The sequence below is a fragment of the Danaus plexippus genome (genome assembly GCF_018135715.1).
Source record: "Danaus plexippus chromosome 22 unlocalized genomic scaffold, MEX_DaPlex mxdp_27, whole genome shotgun sequence".
Taxonomy (NCBI): domain Eukaryota; kingdom Metazoa; phylum Arthropoda; class Insecta; order Lepidoptera; family Nymphalidae; genus Danaus; species Danaus plexippus.
In genome coordinates this window covers 285978-305207 of record NW_026869855.1, presented here as the reverse complement: position 1 = coordinate 305207, position 19230 = coordinate 285978, and the positions used below count along the sequence as shown (strand labels likewise).

The 19230-nt window shown below is 32.9% G+C and overlaps 1 protein-coding gene across 1 annotated transcript; it reads left to right on the top strand.

Moving 5' to 3' along the window:
- The first annotated feature begins 422 nt into the window (after window positions 1-422).
- On the top strand, window positions 423-5311 carry LOC133320402 (uncharacterized). Its single transcript, XM_061528712.1, has 4 exons — window positions 423-496; window positions 581-1066; window positions 1149-1650; window positions 1723-5311. Exons 2-4 carry the CDS (start codon window positions 587-589, stop codon window positions 5052-5054), a joined length of 4314 nt encoding a protein of 1437 aa, XP_061384696.1. The 5' UTR covers window positions 423-496; window positions 581-586; the 3' UTR covers window positions 5055-5311.
- The last annotated feature ends 13919 nt before the right edge of the window (window positions 5312-19230 follow it).

The following is a 19230-nucleotide window of genomic DNA, read 5'->3' as shown; positions in this document are numbered from 1 at the left end:
AAAGTCTTCAATAATCTTCGCGTTAGCTTTGGTGCATTAGCTTTGACTATCGGGTTGTACGTGTTATTCATATCTATAATATAAAAATAAGTCGAGTTTTCCTTCCTGACGCTATAACTCCAGAACGCACAAACAGATTTCCACAGTTTTGCATTTGTTGAAAAGGTCTCGGGCTCCGTGAGGTTTATAGCCAAGAAAATTCAGGAAAATTTCAATAGAAAAGCGAGAAAATAGGGATATCATTTTTTTAATACAGCGCCATCTCTGATACATAGCATGTACTACAAACCAATATTTTAAGAAGATGGCGACGGTGCGTGACACATTGTTTGACAGCTACTTATTGTTTTCTTCTCAGTTAATTTCATGTGACAAACCGGTGTGAAATTGTGAAAAAAAAGTAAAAAAATAAGTTATTCGTTTCTTAACATTTTAATTGGAAACCATCAAAACAATCACGTGTATTGTGTACATTTTTATTCAATTTCAACAGCAGGTATTTGTCTTTAAGGTGGTAAGTTGAACTGTGTAAATTACGTGGATCGTGCATTTGAGGTTAAATTCACCACTCTGCCCATAGTTAAAAATGCCTAGAGGACGACGTGCGAACATCGGTCGCCGCACAAGACATGCAAGTCAGCAACAAGTGTATTCACAGAACTTAAGCGAAGAAAGACAAAATATAATAAGAGAAAATGCCCGATTGAGACAACGCGTGAGCACACGAAGATCATTGGCATCATACAATCGCTTGGCATTCCAATATGATCCCACTGCGAACTACAGTGATGATGAAAATTTAAATATTGGACCAATGACGACTGTATGCCGATATTGCAATGCGTTAAAGTTCAAAAGAGAAACGGCTGGATTGTGCTGCGCAAGTGGAAAAGTCAAACTGGATCCATTACTTACACCACCACAGCCACTGAAACCATTGTTCGATGGAAGTGATCCCGATTCCAGCCATTTTCTTCAACACATCCTTGAATACAATAACTGCTTTCGCATGACTTCCTTTGGAGCTAATATCATTCGAGAAGGCGGCTTCATGCCGACTTGCAAGGTAAAAGATACAACACACACGATCAAAAGTTACACCATATTCTTTAACAAATTCTTTAACAAATGATTGTTTGCAATTACAGATACAAGGACAAATATATCATTTGCATGGTTCAATGGTGCCAACACCAGATGAACCGCATCAATTTCTGCAAATATATTTCATTTCGTCGATGGTGGATCAGCTGAATGTGCGGTGTAATATTCAGGGAACACAACAGTTAAAGAGACGGATTATTGAACAGTTGCAAGCATTTTTTCACGCTAATAACGCTGTGGTTAATATGTTCAAAACAGCATTGGAACGAATGCCATCGGATACGCACAAATTTGTCATAAGAGCGGATTGTACCCCAACAGGTGAACATGTGCGAAGATTCAATGCACCCACCGTTAATGATGTTGCTGCAATTATTGTTGGCGATCCAACTAAATCGCGAGACATTGTCGTTCAGCGAAGAAGCAATATCATGCATCGTGTAAACGAGACACATCGTTTGTACGATGCGTTACAATATCCAATCATTTATTGGCAAGGGCAAGACGGATACGACATCACGTTGAAGATGGTCGATCCAATTACAAGTAAAATATTCACACACTAATTATTGCTATTATTGGTTTCCATTAACAATTCATTTAATTTTGCATTTTCAGGCGTATCAACGAATAAAAATCTAAGCGCAATGAATTACTATGCGTATCGTATGATGATTCGTACACATGAGGAGAATGTCATTCTGAAGTGCCGTCGGCTATTCCAGCAATTCGCTGTCGACATGTATGTCAAAGTCGAGACAGAACGTTTAGCGTTCATCCGATTCAATCAGGCAAAGCTACGATCTGAGGACTATATACACTTGCGTGATGCTATTCATTCAGATGGTGATGTTCAGAGTATTGGACGTCTGACGATTCTCCCATCATCTTATATCGGAAGCCCACGCCACATGCACGAATACGCTCAAGACGCTATGACGTACGTGCGAAATTATGGAACTCCCGATTTATTTATTACGTTCACTTGCAATCCGAAGTGGACGGAAATTGAACGTGAGTTGGAACCGGGCCAAAAACCGCAAGATCGCCATGACATAATAGCCAGAGTATTTCAGCAAAAACTCAAGGTCATGATGGATGTGCTTACTAAGTATCGAGTTTTTGGTGACACACGTTGTTATATGTACTCGGTGGAATGGCAGAAGCGTGGACTACCGCATGCTCATATCCTAACTTGGTTGCTGAACAAATTACATTCAAATGAAGTGGATGACATCATATCAGCTGAAATTCCTGATCCAGTCACTGATCCCCATCTACACGACATTGTGACGACACAGATGGTGCATGGACCGTGCGGTGCATTAAATCCATTATCGCCTTGCATGACTGATGGAAAGTGCACAAAACGATATCCGCGACCGTTAGTTGCTGAAACAGTTACAGGGAACGACGGATATCCAGTATATCGTCGGCGTTCAAAAGAAGATAATGGTCGAACTATCAAAGTTAAAGTTCAAAATCAAGAGATTGAGATCGGAAATGAATTCATTGTACCATATTGCCCGCTACTATCACGAATTTTTGAAACACATGTAAACGTTGAGAGTTGTCATTCGGCCAAATCAATCAAATATTTGTGCAAGTACGTCACAAAAGGCAGCGACATGGCTGTGTTTGGTATTGCGTCGGAAAATGCGAATGACGAAATCAGCAACTTCCAAATGGGCAGATACGTCAGTACTAATGAAGCACTGTGGCGATTATTTTCATTTCTAATTCATGAAAGATATCCCACAGTTGTACATTTAGCAGTGCATTTGGAAAATGGCCAAAGAGTTTACTTCACTGAAGCTAATGCAGCACAACGAGCTGAGAGACCACCATCGACAACATTGACTAGCTTCTTTGCAATGTGTGAAGCAGATCCATTCGCAGCGACGCTGATGTACGTTGAAATGCCTAAGTATTACACTTGGAATCAATCAACAAAGAAATTCCAACGTCGCAAACAAGGAACCCCAGTTCCAGATTGGCCACAGGTGTTTTCCACTGATGCACTAGGTCGCATGTATACTGTTCATCCTAGAAATGATGAATGTTTTTATTTGCGACTGCTGTTGGTAAATGTACGTGGACCAAAATCATTTGCGCATTTGAAAACTGTGAATGGCCACCAATGCCAAACATATCGAGAAGCATGTCAACTATTGGGTTTGCTAGAGAACGATTCTCATTGGAATTTAACACTTGCGGATTCAGTTGTTTCATCAAATGCGTACCAAATACGAACGCTGTTCGCAATTATCATCACCACATGTTCTCCTTCACAACCAATTCAGTTATGGAACAAATACAAAGACGACATATGTGAAGATATCTTGCATCGCTTGCGCATTCAAACGAATAATCCTGACATGCAAATAACCGATGAAATCTACAATGAAGGATTGATTCTGATTGAGGATCAATGCTTGACTATTGCAAACAAGCTACTGATTGAAGTAGGAATGATTGCACCAAATCGATCAATACACGATGCATTCAACCAAGAATTAAATCGAGAGCTGCAATACAATGTTGATACATTGCAGGAATTCGTTCAAAATAATGTGCCGTTGCTGAATGAACAGCAAAAACCAGTATACGAAACATTAATGCAAGCGGTGGACAATAATACTGGTGGTCTATTCTTCCTGGACGCATCTGGAGGAACAGGGAAAACATTTGTCATTTCATTGATTTTGGCCACTATTCGATCAACAGGTGACATAGCTTTGGCGTTAGCATCATCTGGAATTGCGGCGACTCTTCTAGATGGCGGTCGTACTGCACATTCTGCGCTTAAGTTGCCACTCAATTTAAACACAATTGAGACTCCAACATGCAATATTTCCCGATCCAGTGCAATGGGAAAATTGTTGACGCAATGCAAGCTCATTGTTTGGGATGAGTGCACAATGGCACATAAGAAATCACTTGAAGCACTCAACTTCACACTGAAGGATCTTCGGCGAAATAACAACATTTTTGGCGGCTTGATGATATTGTTGGCAGGCGATTTCAGGCAGACGTTGCCAGTAATTCCCCGTGGAACGCCTGCAGATGAATTGAATGCTTGCCTGAAGGCATCACCTTTATGGAATAACGTAAAAACATTATCGCTAACCACTAATATGAGAGTTCAACTTCAAAATGATCAAAGTGCTGCACAATTTTCAAAACAATTGTTAGCTGTTGGAAATGGAAAAGTCCCAGTTGATGCGACATCTGGATTAATTACTCTTACCAACGACTTTTGCCGATTTGTAGACTCTCAACTAGCTCTTATTGAAAATGTTTTTCCAAACATTAGTGAGAATTATCAGAATTATGCTTGGTTAAGTCAACGAGCAATTCTTGCCGCAAAGAATAATGATGTACACGCACTGAATTTCACCATTCAATCAAAAATCGATGGCGATTTGGTGACATACAAATCCGTTGATTCCATAACAAATCCCGATGATGTAGTACATTATCCAACGGAGTTTTTGAACTCTCTGGAGTTACCAGGATTTCCACCACATAACTTGCAACTCAAAGTTGGTACAGTTATTATGATATTGCGTAATTTGAATCCACCGCGACTTTGCAACGGTACTCGACTTGCGGTAAAAAGACTTATGCCGAATTTGATTGAGGCAACCATTATTAACGGAAAGTACGCAGGTGAAAATGTATGTATTCCTCGAATACCAATGATTCCGACTGATCTTCCGTTTGACTTCAAACGATTGCAATTTCCAGTTCGCCTTGCGTTCGCAATGACAATTAACAAGTCGCAAGGCCAATCGCTTAGTGTTTGCGGGATAAATTTAGAAAATCATTGTTTTTCACATAGGCAGTTATACGTTGCGTGTTCACGAGTTGGGAAACCATCCGCTTTGTTTGTATTAACGTCAGACCAAAAAACAAAAAATGTGGTTTACCAAAGAGCACTTCAATGAAACGGTTAATTTGCGGACACGTATAACGCTTCGATTCAGTATTTACTTTGGATTCACTTTCATTTACTTAGAGAAGTTCAACTAAATAACACTTAATTTTTTTAATCGAAATGAATTCATTACTGTTGTGAAATGAAATAAAATTTTTCATTTCAAATATAAAACAAAAAAAAAATTTTTTTCTTCATCTTTTAATCACCAAACGAAACGTTACATAAAACGAAGCCATCTGGTGGCGAAACGGAGTTCGCCGGGTTTGCTAGTTTTTTATAAATCCTTATCAATTTTATTATATTACTTAAAACTGTTTCGACACAGGCTGATTACTTTTTGAGTTTTTCTATTTGTATATTAAATTTCCAAGGTACAGTTTCAGTCTGAATTGTTAATGTTCAGCGTTACTTCCACTTATGTCCTACAAATGTCTGCAGGCAGTATGTATGGTTTTCAAATACAAATTAATACTTTTATGCTACCAATACAAAATGACAATGATTCAGGATCATGATTAATTATAATCAGTCATAAAAATAATTCTAATGATTATGGTATATTATAATTATTATGGCACGGATGGCGCCACTTGTAATACACGCGAAAATCTTAGGTGTCATAACAAGAATGAATGTCATGTTAAAATATGAGAATACTATTAGTTACAATAGACAAAAATTATCAGTCCTGTTTTCAAGCCAGCTAAGATTAAATATAGTCTAAAAGAGAGGTCAATAAAGATTGCTAATTTCACTGTTTAAGTAGTGTTCCATTGGAACAACACTAATCTTACGCAATGTTGCGCCAACTAAACGCAAACGTGTTTTTGCCGCTTTGACTCACTGCCTCCGACTTCTTAGGGAGTATCTTTGAAACACGACAAGTGCCTTTAGATACTATGTAGATATATGAAGTGTTCATGATCCTTAACTTTGTGCGACCTTTAACTATTTTTAAGGTTAATTATGTAGAATGTTTAATTCACCGACACAAGTCAAGACCGATAGTTTAGTTGGTAAAACAACTGGAACTGGAGCAAATCAGAAGGCTGCAGGTTCAAGTCCTGCTGTTGATGTATTTTTCATTCTATATGTACTGTGTTATTTAAATTTAAATTTATATATTAGCTCAACATTGCTTTCATAAAATTCACTTCAGAGAACGTGCCCAGGATTGGACGATTTAATTAATTTGACCCTTTTAGGATTGGACAATTACATGCGCAGGGAGTAAGAATGAGTGCTTCATTTACCACCTACAACTTCATTTCCCTTTATCATTCGGTGGAATGATAGTCGAACACTATCCAGTTAGTAATGACAATTCATATATTGAGATTTTCACGTTACTTAATTATATATATACTATAAAAACATTTCGATTGAGGCGATCATGTATTATTTGTTTTGCTTGACGTTTTGACTAGACCTGGTTGAGGTCACATATTTTGACTTTTCACCAAGGAACAAGACATTCACTAATAGTAAAAACTAATAAAAAAAAACTTCTATTATTATAAGAACCAGACTCGATCACCTTTCTGTGATATTCTAAACAGTGTTACCCTGCCATACAGCTATAAATATTTGATGAAGCCTTCGTCATCAACCAATGAATTATTCAAAAAACTTGTGAAGCGACAATTTTACCGCGAGCTGATTTTGATACAATTCCCATCCAACCATATTATAACGTCAGTCGATTGTAATCAAGTAATTCAACGTGAGGCTAATATTATATAAGATTTGGCGTTTTCTGAAATTTTTTGCGATTGATTAATGATAATAAAAGTTGTCAGTGTTTAAACAGTAAGCAATTGGGTTTATTAAAATATTCTATGTCGTATTATATATCAAAAACATGAGTAAGCAAACATATTTTTGGAAAGTTATAGCTAGACAGTAGTAACAATTTAAACAGTTATAAATATGAATATTATCATTGGTACAGGTTGTAGATTTTCCATTATATATATATACAGGATAAACAAATATGAAAGGTATGTGTAAATTTAAGCACAAGTGTTTAAAGTTATGAAAACTACTAGAATGTAACTGTATTTTATTAAATCTATATGAGTATTTAGCCTGTGAGGGAAACTTCATCTCTATGTAGCTTAGTAATGGTTTACCATTGAGGCCACTGATATACCATTCAGCATCTTGGCTAACCACGCTGACGTTTGAAGACCGTGTATTGTGACTGTTAATGGTGAGTTTCTCGAAATTGTATTGTAAGTATAAATAACTTTATATAGTGTACACCTAACTTACTGTCATAAGATAAACATGAACAACTTCAAATAAAGATGAAATATAAAATACCCAATCGAAATACTGCAAAGCCTCTGAATATTACATAAGAATGCATTTCAGAAACGCTTTAACAATAGCATGAAGTCCGTCTTGTGGAACGTAACAAGTTGTTCACAATAAAATGTAAGTTCTTTTGATCTCAGTTAAGTAACGAACCTTATCCCCCATTTCAAAGTATCGTTTACTTATTCTCCATTGACTTCACGATATACTTGAAGTAATTTAAATATCTAATAGTTTTAAAGTTGCTTTTTGTTTTCTTTCTTTTCTTCCAGAACAGTTGTTGGTACACTTCGGTGAAGCCAGCATTAGTCAGTAAACGGCTATATGCCTGAATCCATTTATCCTTCTTCATAGCAGTCCTTTCTTTCTTTAAATTTTTAATTATAAATTACTTTATCCTAACTTCGAATTTATAATTTTGCAACCTACATGAATTTTTTTAGTTGGTAGAGCCTAGCTGTGGTCAAGTAACTACAGCTGGAACATGGGCTGGCTCGACTGGGGAAATACCCCCTCCCACAGAAGATTGGGGTGAAGTAGCCTTTAGTGGCTGCATTTCGTCCGATGAGTGTGAAAGCCGGTTGCCTTATCTCCGTTCCCACCCTTTACTGCCATTTCCTTATTCCCAGGCCTCCTTTTAGTTCAACAATCAAGGTTGGCAACGCAACATCTATGTTGCGGATGTCCATGGGTGACATAACGTTCGACTGAGCGAAGCGATCTTATGATATTTTTTTGTTTTAAAGCTGGTGCTTCTCGTTCGGTCCAATATCACTTTTGTTCAATTCTGAGTTGGTTGCTAACAACCACGAGAAAACCATGTACGTCTAAAATAGGCATTCAGTATGCGTGCGCCATGAATGAGTAATTTCAACGCAATACGATTTCATTTTGTTTATTTATAAGGCTAGACTTTAAAATATTATATATATATATATATATATATATATATATATATATATATATTTATTTATTTCAAAGGAGACGGCCTACCTGATGTAACGTCGTCACCGTCGCCCATGGACATCCGGAACATAGAGGATGTTGCAGATACGTTGCCGACCTTTATTGGGGGAGAGGGAGAGGAAAGTGTGGGAAAGGAGAAAGGGCAACCGGCTCTATCACTCATCGGACGAAACGCAACCATTAAAGATTACTTCTGTGAGAGGGTGGTACGGCCCCGGTCAAGTATAGTTTTTTCTAAGGTTTTAGTGTAGATAATTAAAATTATTTTTTTGCCTATCATATGTCGTTTTTGTTTGGAATGTTTTTGTTTTTACCTAAAAATTAATAATAACATAAAAAAAAATTACAGGCATTATGCAGCAATGTATTTTTTCCATCACAAAAAGGTTACTAAATGTATTGTTTTAAAACACTTTATTAATATCTCTCTCTGCGCTACTCTGATATTAACGAGGATGAAATCCTAGTAAAAACTAGCACATAACTTTTTTCTTTATCCGTTTTGATTTGTAATGACTTTTTTTATATTATTGTCAAGGATAACTACGAGATATCTAAGTTACATTTATCAAATCTCCTTGTATATATCTATTTACTCAGTACTTGATCAGTTCATGAACAATAGAACGATTCAAAACATGTAAAAGTACTTGAATAATTTATATCTTTGTTCAATATCGGCAATTTAAAGCGGACTGTTTTTTTAAACAATTAAAATGCATTCAAGCAATTTACATGCAAATGAAAAAATTTATTTAATTCTGTTTTGCGGCGCGTTTTAAAATGTTACATACATATGGATTTATCGAGTGTGTTGCAATATTACGACGACTACTTTATCAATTTAAAGGAGATGTTTTTATTGAGAAATGGAAATTATTTAATCAATCTCAACGGAGTTTGTATTTATTTAAAATATTCCCTAACAAAGTAATAAAATTTTCTTCCTTAATTGGATATTATGTAGATTTGTTCCGTCGACCTGATACTAATTTTACAATTAAATGTAAAATTTGTTTTGTTTATCTTTTTATGTTATTTCAGATAATTCAAATATTTTTTTTTGTATTATTTCAGTTAAATGAAAATCAGAAAGTAATGTGAAACTTACAATAATTTTATTTTTATAACTATTCATAATTAATGTTTGTTAAAGCGGTCCCAAAACAATTTATATTATTATTTGATTCTGATATATCTTTCACATAATATCACGTAATAATTTTGTTATATTAGTTATAAAATATATTTATTACAATGCTTATAGTAATACCAGTTTACTTACACTTAAATTTATTCCTTTATATCTGAAATATTTAAAGTTTTATGTAAGCGTAATTGATTGAAAGGTGGAAACAAGGTCAACGTATCCTGTCAAGCGGATACACTTCAAAATGTATTACATTTATGACATAAAATTCAGTTTTAAGAATTTCAAATAAACAGATCTTGTGTATGTTGAATAAATTTATTCAATAACCCTTCTAATTCAATATAACTTCATTGATTTTGACCTTGTTATAGTAAAAACCTTGGTAGTTTTTAAGTAATGGTTATTACTTAAACATATTCATATAAAATGCAATCGTCCTTTAGACTTGTATATTCTAAATGATCGCCCGATTCTATCTCATTCTGATCATAAGTTTACTCTTAGCATTATAAATTATAATTGCAATGTAGTCTTTTAATATGTAAAGTGAACGTTAACATGAAATGTTTATAATGCTTTCATTAAAAATGAATTCCCTACCATATAAAAGAGACTTTTTTATAACATTTTAAATTAGCTGGAATGTTATATGCTAAATATATTCTAAACTGTTTGCGAGCGAAGTGAAAGAGAGCGTTATAGAGTCAGTTGTTTGTTATAGTTATTAAAAGGACTTTTTAGTTTGAACAACTACAGTATACCGAGTAACCGAGCGCCGAATGAACTTAATTCTAGCAACTAGTTTGAAATAGCTATTTGTTCAACAATTATTGTGCGAAATGTGCAAACACTTTTGTAAACTTAATTATTTTCTGAAAACTTATAACTTAATAACGTAAAGTTATGTTGGCATACTATTAAATATTTTTAATTTTTTCGATTATATGATATAAAAATTAAATTATATTATTATTACGGCAATTATTATATATGGACTTTCCGAATGTGAAGCTTTTGAAGCACAAACATTTAATTAAACTCTAGACTTTATTAAGCTTATGTAACATTAATAATTAGTTTTTAACTCGAAAGTGGGATTATAAAATGTTTGTAAAATCACGTTCAACTATTACGAGTGTACTTGTGTTGTATATTGAGTATAAAATTAGGTCCTCCATTATATTGACACCTTTTGGGTAATTATAACTACCGAGAAAACATTTTGCTTGCGCGATGTACGAGTAGCATAGTGACATCTATGATTTTATTATTTCACTAATTACCCTTGGGGTGTCTTAAAGAAGTGGGATATCTGATACTTGTTTTTCTATTTTTGTTATTCTGTTTCTTTTATATCATTTTTCTTTATTATTATTTAATGTTGAGTAACACAAACCTCGTATTAAACACACCCATTCAGATGATTGATACTGTATTATCTGTTTTTAACTGCCGTCTTTTTTTATAACACTCATATTGTAAATCTGTACCAACTTTAATATATCAGGACGTTAAAGGTTAACAAGAAATAAAAGTAACAACTTTCGTGCATCGTTAAGTAACGCTGCAGTTAAAAAGTACTTGGTAACAGGCGCGCTTAAGCAATTGTACTTAGTTGGCTGTGCTTACTATAAGAGAATGCTGAGGAAATGTTGCGGATAAAATAATACATTCAATTAAAAAATGTTGAAAATTGCATATAAAGTTACAATTTTCATGATTAGTTAAAATACCTGTAAATTTATTTATTTAATATATATAGAATAAGATATATTGAAGATTATCATAGTTATGTAAAAAAACATCTCTTTATGTTGTTGTTAGTTTGTCAATTCGTTAAAATGTTGCATTCGCTAGATTTTGAGAAAAAGGTTTTTTAAATGTTATTTCCCATTATCCTCTATGATATTTTGAACTAATTTATCTATCACGCAGCTGAACATGTTTCGTGAGGCCTTTGAAAATTTTTGATAACAAACTATTATAATGTTACTCAGAGCTGATTTTGATACGGTATCCAATCAAAATATTATAACGCAAGTATATTGTAATCAAGTTATTTGACCTGAAGCTAATTTGATCTAATATTTTGGGGTTTCAAGGAATTTAAGCGGAAATTATCTGGAAATTAAATATCCTTGTTGATGAAAACTAGTTATTTCATTCTGAACTGTCTCGATTATTTTTTAAATAATATTAATATGAGTAACTTTAAATATTTTACACTAAGGGAAAGCAAAAAAGCTGTAGTTATGAGTATCATAAGTTAGTTTTAATAACATTCCTTTTCGTACTGTAAATAAAAGTTTGTGTTGTAAGAAATGTTTACTCAGTTTTTTCGTAGCAAATTTTTTTAATTAAATCAGTTCAAGTGCAGTTGCTCTTTGTACTTTGTATTGCTCTTATATATATAATAGGGTGTGAGTGAAGTCTACCTCTCTGACTGAATGCCAGAAGACAGACACACTAAAATATCGAGATCTAAGATAAAAATACTAAATTATCATTTTATTTCAAAAATTTAGAAAATTATTACTTACAGCCATTTTTATGCAACAAGATTGCGTCAAAAATTTTAAGTAAACGTGTAAGTGTAGTTTAAAGATAACATATTCTTATGATGAATATTTCGTTTTACTAAATTTTTTCTGTTTTGTGAGATAACACATTTTATGATGGTAACATTATTATTACACGCAATAATTTTATAATTTGAAATATTGAAGGTTTCAAACCTGACCTTCACTGTATGGATGTGTTGAATTGACAGAGATTATTTATTAAGTTTAGAAAAGTTACTATATATAAAAAGTATTAAAGGTTGTACCAAGTTAGGTTCCGTGTACGTAAAATTTGTTAAAAAATGAATTAATATTTTTCAACACTATAATCAACACATGCTATTTAGTGCTGAAAGTTGTAATGTATGAAATTCCCTTTATTATACAAGCCCAATTACAGTCTTACCCACAAAATTGACATGTTTACTTTAATAAATAAAACAAATATAACAAACAATGCTCGATACTGGGCATATCCAAAGCAAATATACCTCTGTATTACAGAAGATGATTGCTGAATGATTATACTTCCATGTAGAGTTGTGTTTCGAAACCGAATAAGATATCACAGATGACTTCTGAGGATTTGGATAGCTGACAGCTGGAAAACCGGCGTTCTTTTCGTCACTACCATGAGTAGGTATATATGAAGAGTGACAATGCGGCGATAAGGGACACTTGATGAAACAGACGTCCTCGAGCCCCCACTCTATAGTTTTGTTACTAATCCCAGTTCTCACTATCAGTATCTGGGGAGACTAAATAACTAGATGTTAGAGGCTGTTAGATCTAACCTCTGCAACAAGGGGGCCGAGGAACCAAGCTCAGAAACTATAATAAATTATAAGCCGGTCTGTCATCGAGAATTGTCTTTTGAATACTTATACAATAATCTTGCTTCTTGTAACAAATAATTTATAAACTAAAGTTTCAACAACTTTTGCCCGAAAACTTGTGGAGTTCTGAATCGTCAGGACATTTCATTTAAAGTTAGACGTTGCACATCATCATCTATTTCATAAAAGTCTAAACTACTGAGACAATAGAGTCTCAAGTTCCTGTCTCTAGTATTCCGGGGTAGGAAAATGTATTTTGAGCTTAACCACTTAAAGTACCTCAAATAAAATCAAACATAAAAACTAAAAATACTTTCCAATTATATATGATTATAAGTTTTTAGTGCAAACAACCAAAGAGAGGAGTTTCCTTATTTTTGATCTTCTACTAACATTTAAGATGTTTTGTTTCAAGTAACCATGTACTTTTTGCATGTCTTTTTCAAATTTTCAGCTTAAAATTCTTTAGCAATAATTTAAAAAACCCAAAATTTTAAGTAAATCAAAGATCGCATAACTTCTGATCTTTATAACTCATAACAAAAAAAAATGTGCTTGTACTTTAGCGGAATTATTCTACCACAGAAAAATACACGTAAGTTTTTGCGATAGTTGTGAGGACTGAGAACATCGTAGTAATAAAACGACGTTTTACGAGAGCTTGAATATCGTAAAATGTATTTCATACAGAGGTACAGCATTACGTAAAGAGATACGTTTCATAAACTTTTATATTTGGTATTCATAATATGTATATGCTATAGAATGGATATTTTATAGTTTGGGGCATGGAAATATTTTCTGTTATTTAATAGGAATTACATACAACAAATAGTAATAAGTATTTTATTTGTATCTTATATTTTTTAACTGTTTTTTACCTACATTACGTTCAAAAAACTTATTTATAAAAATATTAAGCATTACAAGTATAATCTAATCTCATTATTAATTTAGTGACGAACTCTATCTCAAATACTATATATTAGTTTTTGTAAAAACTTCTTATCCAGAGCTTCTCTTCAGACGTCAAGAATTTTAAGTCTATAAAGTGTATGACAACAATCTCCCAATATAACTCTGTTCTATTTCCTATTTATTTTTTTAGAATCATGAATAGTCCTTGTCAATCCTTCAACCTGATTGTATGTGGAAATAAGATCATAGGTGGTGAATACAGAGCAACTCTATAGACTACTTCCTCTTGCCTTGAATACGTTAAAATTTTAAATGAAAAGAGTTACTAGCGGTTCATAATTGAATTGTTACAATTAACTTTCCATCGACCGTCTTGGCTAACCACGCTGTGGTTGGTAACCGAATATAGTAAGCGGTTAATATATAATCAGTGTAGAGTTCCTGCGAGCCCATATTGAAAATTAAAAGCAATTTTGTTTTTACTCCTTAATTGAGATGGGATAAAAATGTAAGCTAAAACTGTATAGATGTAACACTTGAATAATAAATGAAATCTCTATTTAGTCCCGTCAAAGTATTTCTTCAAATCTAAACAAAATAAAATATCCTTTTGGATCACCTTGACATTTTCTGCTTCATTCTCTTATAAACCTCGAAGAATTGTTGAAAATTTTATAATATTATCTCTTTCTTTTAAGTTTTTCGCTAGAAATAATACTCAGTTTCATGTTTTCTTAGTGAAGAAGCTCCCGGTACATGTATAAACCTGACCACGTACGAAATATCCCATATATTTATAAGTTTATTAATGCTTCTCAGCACTTTTTTTAATTATCGTTTCATTTCGTATCAGTAGATTATTACCCAGAGTTCACCGGGTCAACATTTTGTATAATCAATACTACCAAAAACATTATTCATAGTTTATTCATTATTCCTCAGTTCCTTCCTCCTCTCAAGTAAACGAAACGTATGTTCTCATCCAGTCTCATAAATCTGGACCCGATTTCTTTTCCGATAATTATTTTTGCAGAGATTTTATTGCACAGCGTTTTCAATTACATTTGATTAGAAGATAAATTGCTGAGAACCTGAAAATTCATTAATGAACAAAGTTAAATATAATAATAGAATAAAATAAATAATAATAGCTGTGTTGTTACTATGTTGTTATTTTGTTATGACAGATGATACAATTATTAAAGTTGTTTTTTACAGTCAAATCTTAATCTAATCAAGGTTGTCTTCAAGCGTGGATGAAGATAAAATTTGTATTTCCATAAGAAAACTTACATAGATTACATATAAAAGCCTTTAAAATGGTATAAAAATTCTACGTTAGAATTTTAAAGTCTAAGAAAAGCGAAAAGAGGCACCTCCTTTAGCTTTTTTTAGACTTAAAGTAAAGACTTTTAGAATTATTTGAGTCGCTATATTTTTTTATTCACACATTTTTGGATAATAAAGGCATAAACACTGTAAGAATATTTATGTTTTTTTTTTAACTTTGTTACTTGATGCCTACTGATAGCTGAGTTTTTTTTTTGCTGATAGAAGGACGAACTGAGAACCGATCTTAAAAGTATTTCTAATCCGATTTCCGTAGAAATAAACCTTCATCGAAAACTTCTTCATCTGACTACTCTTAAAAGGCCAACAAATAAGTGATCAACTAACTGTATTAAAAATTAAATGCATAACTGTACTCACATATAGATACGTATTGTGTGAAATAAAAAATAATACAGTTGTGTTCAAATTCAAAATGGACGTTGATAAATAATTGTGCCAAAATATTCTTATAGAAATGACATCTCATTGCAGAAGATTCTGTATTGATCTGATTTAGGTGGCATAACACCTCTCTTGATTAAGCCATGCTTGTTTTTTTTTACTGAATTACTCTTTCTGTCTCTGACAACTGAAATTTAATTGCTTATTTGTTAACCACGTTAAACATTTTCTCTTTATAATTTGGCTGCCACAAAAAAAATCCTAATAATGGTAAAGGCCACTAAAATGGGAAAAAAAATATTAAATGTACGTGGAGTCCCTTTGCGCGGAAGAAGTGAAACCTCGTAATGTTGAAATGAAAACAGGAAGGGGGTAGAAGTTGATTTTTAAGGAATTTTTAGTGTTTCTATTACAAAAATTTTATCAACATTACTATAAAATGTTTGATTACAATAAAATGATTACCCGCATGTGTTCAAGCGTCACGCATTCCCTCTCGCTGTGGGTTTTCTATCCCCCCACCCCCTCCTCGGAGCGTTAAAAGTTTAAAGCAACCGTGTTGGAAGTCGCATAGGAAGTTTCACTTGAAAGAAAGAGCCATCTAAAGGATAGCTCAATATTTCCTATGTGTACTGGTCCTGAAGCATAGAAAATTTGTGAATTTTGATTAATAACCTATTGTATTTATAATTTCTTAAATAATTCATACTAATAACAAAATCAAATTATTCTTTTCAAGAATAAAATTTTCATATTTATCAGAAGTAGAAAAATATTAAGTAAATTAAGTCATAGGATAATATCTGTGATCTTGAGCCAAAACTAAAGCATGAACATCAATACTAACGAACAAAACCTTAGCACGCATTCTGAAATGATTGATGTTCTGTTGCGTCTGAATGAAGTCGTGACGAGAGTTATGATGAATGTCTTCAATGAAGATGAGGGTCATTGGAATAATGATTATGAAAATATCTTACGAGCAGAAAGTAGCTAGGAACAAAGGATAACGGAATGGACGAACAAACCTGATAAATACATGTATTACTGATTACGTGGTATATTTAATAAGAGTACAGTATACTTAATAAATATATATGTTAGTTAAAGTGATTATATTACTTGACACATTACAACTTAAATAAGTTCAAATGATAAATTAATAGGATGAAATAAACTTTTAAACATTTTGAGAAATGAATAAAAACGAAATGAAGCAAATACACAATGAATTCACTTATCATAGTACGTCTTTTTATTGTACTTCAATTTATATTTAAATTACGCTCTTGTCAATTAATCAATTAACATAATATGTGTAAAATATTAAATTTGTTAGATCGTCAATTATAAATAATTCTCGTTGATTGTTAACGGGCTCGCTTCTCTGATTTATTGTAACCAATTAAATGTATATCTACTTATATGTATTCCAATGAAGCAGACAGTCAGAAGATTAAGGTATAATTTTTATATTACCTATAATAGTAACAAAATATATATACACAAAACACTTATCTGACTGGGTGGACATAAGAAATACTTTATATGTAGTCAAGTAAGGACACTGAGTTATATATATCGACACAATTCCTTCATTACAATAATTAATCAATAATAAAGGTTAGTTAAAATTATGAGATGTCATCTACATAACCACCTGCGTAGCCACCTGTGCAAGTGTAGTCATAATGAGTGTCTTTTATCATAAATAGAGGCGAGGGTATAGATTAAAAACAGTCACACTCGAGCCGTTGCAGGCATCGAACTTGTTCGAAATTAAGGATTCGTCAAACCGTCTACCACTTTACCTTCAAACACAAACAATCAAAAATGAAGGTGACATCATGCTCTTTAAAAACTATGAGCTGGATTCTAGCTCCGACATATATTATTAAATTTATATATAATTATTTTATTTTGAATGTCATTCCAAAAATATATTACCAAAGTAAAAGTAACACACAAAGTCGAAAACGCTTCGTAAGTTACCAAAGTCATCTGTTATGACTTACTTTGAAACTCATTTGCTCTTCACGTATTTCGTTCCATGAAGTCATTTATAATAGGAACCTGGAACATAGTTTATATTTTAAACCTGAACCAATCAACTAAATGCTTTATTACTTGATATATAATATAAAGTTAAAATAGGCCTGAATATTCCGAGACAGAAATTCTTAATATTGTAATTTTCATTATATATAGCCATTAGACCGTCAAGATATTCGTTATTTTGTTCGTCTTCAAACATCAATGTATTCAAAGAAATTAAAGGAAAATAGATGTAAAGAATCCAAGGAAAGGGTTGAATTCACTCGTTCTGTCGGAGCATGCACCAAGCAGCAGCGCATTTTTTTATATTATTTGGATGAATTAGATAATAAAATAAAAATCTTATAATTTTCAGCTTCGATTCCTAACCTTCAATACAAGTTTATTTAGTTTGAGGAAAGCCTTTACATTATGTGACATATGAAGTAAGGTATCACGGATCCTTGGAGATTTAATAAAACTCCATAGTAACATCACAAACTTATTATGTAAGAGTTATTTCAAAGTATGATTTGATATTTTTTTAACAATTTTAACATATCTCTTTGTGACTTTTCTCAATAAATTTAAATGTCTTAGTGACGAAGAGTGAGGTTTTCAGCCAACACGTCTGTTTTATATCCTCAATACTATGTACATATCACATACATTATACTTTGATTCTCTCTTATCTTAAACATACACTGAGCTTTACGAACCAGCAATAGTAAAGAGAGCGATAATAAAACGCTGGTTTTATTACCTCATAATAAAACTACTAAAACATACTGAAATCAGATATTATTTTAATAGATATATATATATATTGTGTAGCTATGTTCCTTGTTTTATTTAATTAAAAGATGTGTCACCTTAATAATGAACTCTCAAAATAAAGTTTAACCTTAAATTGGCCTAAAAACAGTTGCATGTAAATCCTTGTATGACGCATGAGCTCTCAAAATCTATTTTCACCTTTTTTTTTTGATGACGCAGGGAAACTCTTTTTGGTCTTGGTGGAGCCGGAGAGGATATGTGAGACTCAGCCTGGGCAGGCCCCTACTCACTAAAACCACTGCGAAGGCCATCGGCCGCTATGTTGGTGCATCCTGGATCTGTCAGCGACAGGGCACACCAAAATCTATTTTTACCTCAAATTACTGCGACCAACCATGTAATTTTAAATCTATTCAGAGTTATTTGTATTTATTAATTGTGTATTTACTTACTACAAAACTAATAAGTTAGAAGAATCAAATTATTTCTTGTATACCAAACAACGAAATCTTCATAGTTCGATAAGTATCACGGGCAGACGAGGTGATCACGGTTGCTGCAAAGTAACCGAAACGTCGGGATTATGTAGTTTTTAAATAATAAAATCCGCGTAGTAAATCCGAATAATACTAGTTTCATTTAAATGAATAAAATTCGCGAAAATCTTAGATCTCATTATATATTATTATATTTCTCAAACACATTCTCATCTCAGTAAAAGCAATAAAGTTGTTACTACTTGATGTCTAACTTCTCTGTGAAGCGTCTCGTCCCAACACTATCGCTCCGTTCAAATCACATATTTTAAATTTCCACGCACTCGCAGTATTTACTTTAATTACATCCAACAACAGCCAAACCGCGTCGTCTTCATCAAAGCATGTA

What these genes read in the sequence shown, in the direction of transcription:
- LOC133320402 (XM_061528712.1), top strand. Translation starts at nt 587, where the DNA reads ATGCCTAGAGGACGACGTGCGAACATCGGTCGCCGCACAAGACATGCA. An exon ending in GCTTCATGCCGACTTGCAAG is followed by an intron (nt 1,067 to 1,148) that starts GTAAAAGATACA and finishes TTGCAATTACAG; the next exon opens with ATACAAGGACAAATATATCA. An exon ending in GATGGTCGATCCAATTACAA is followed by an intron (nt 1,651 to 1,722) that starts GTAAAATATTCA and finishes TTGCATTTTCAG; the next exon opens with GCGTATCAACGAATAAAAAT.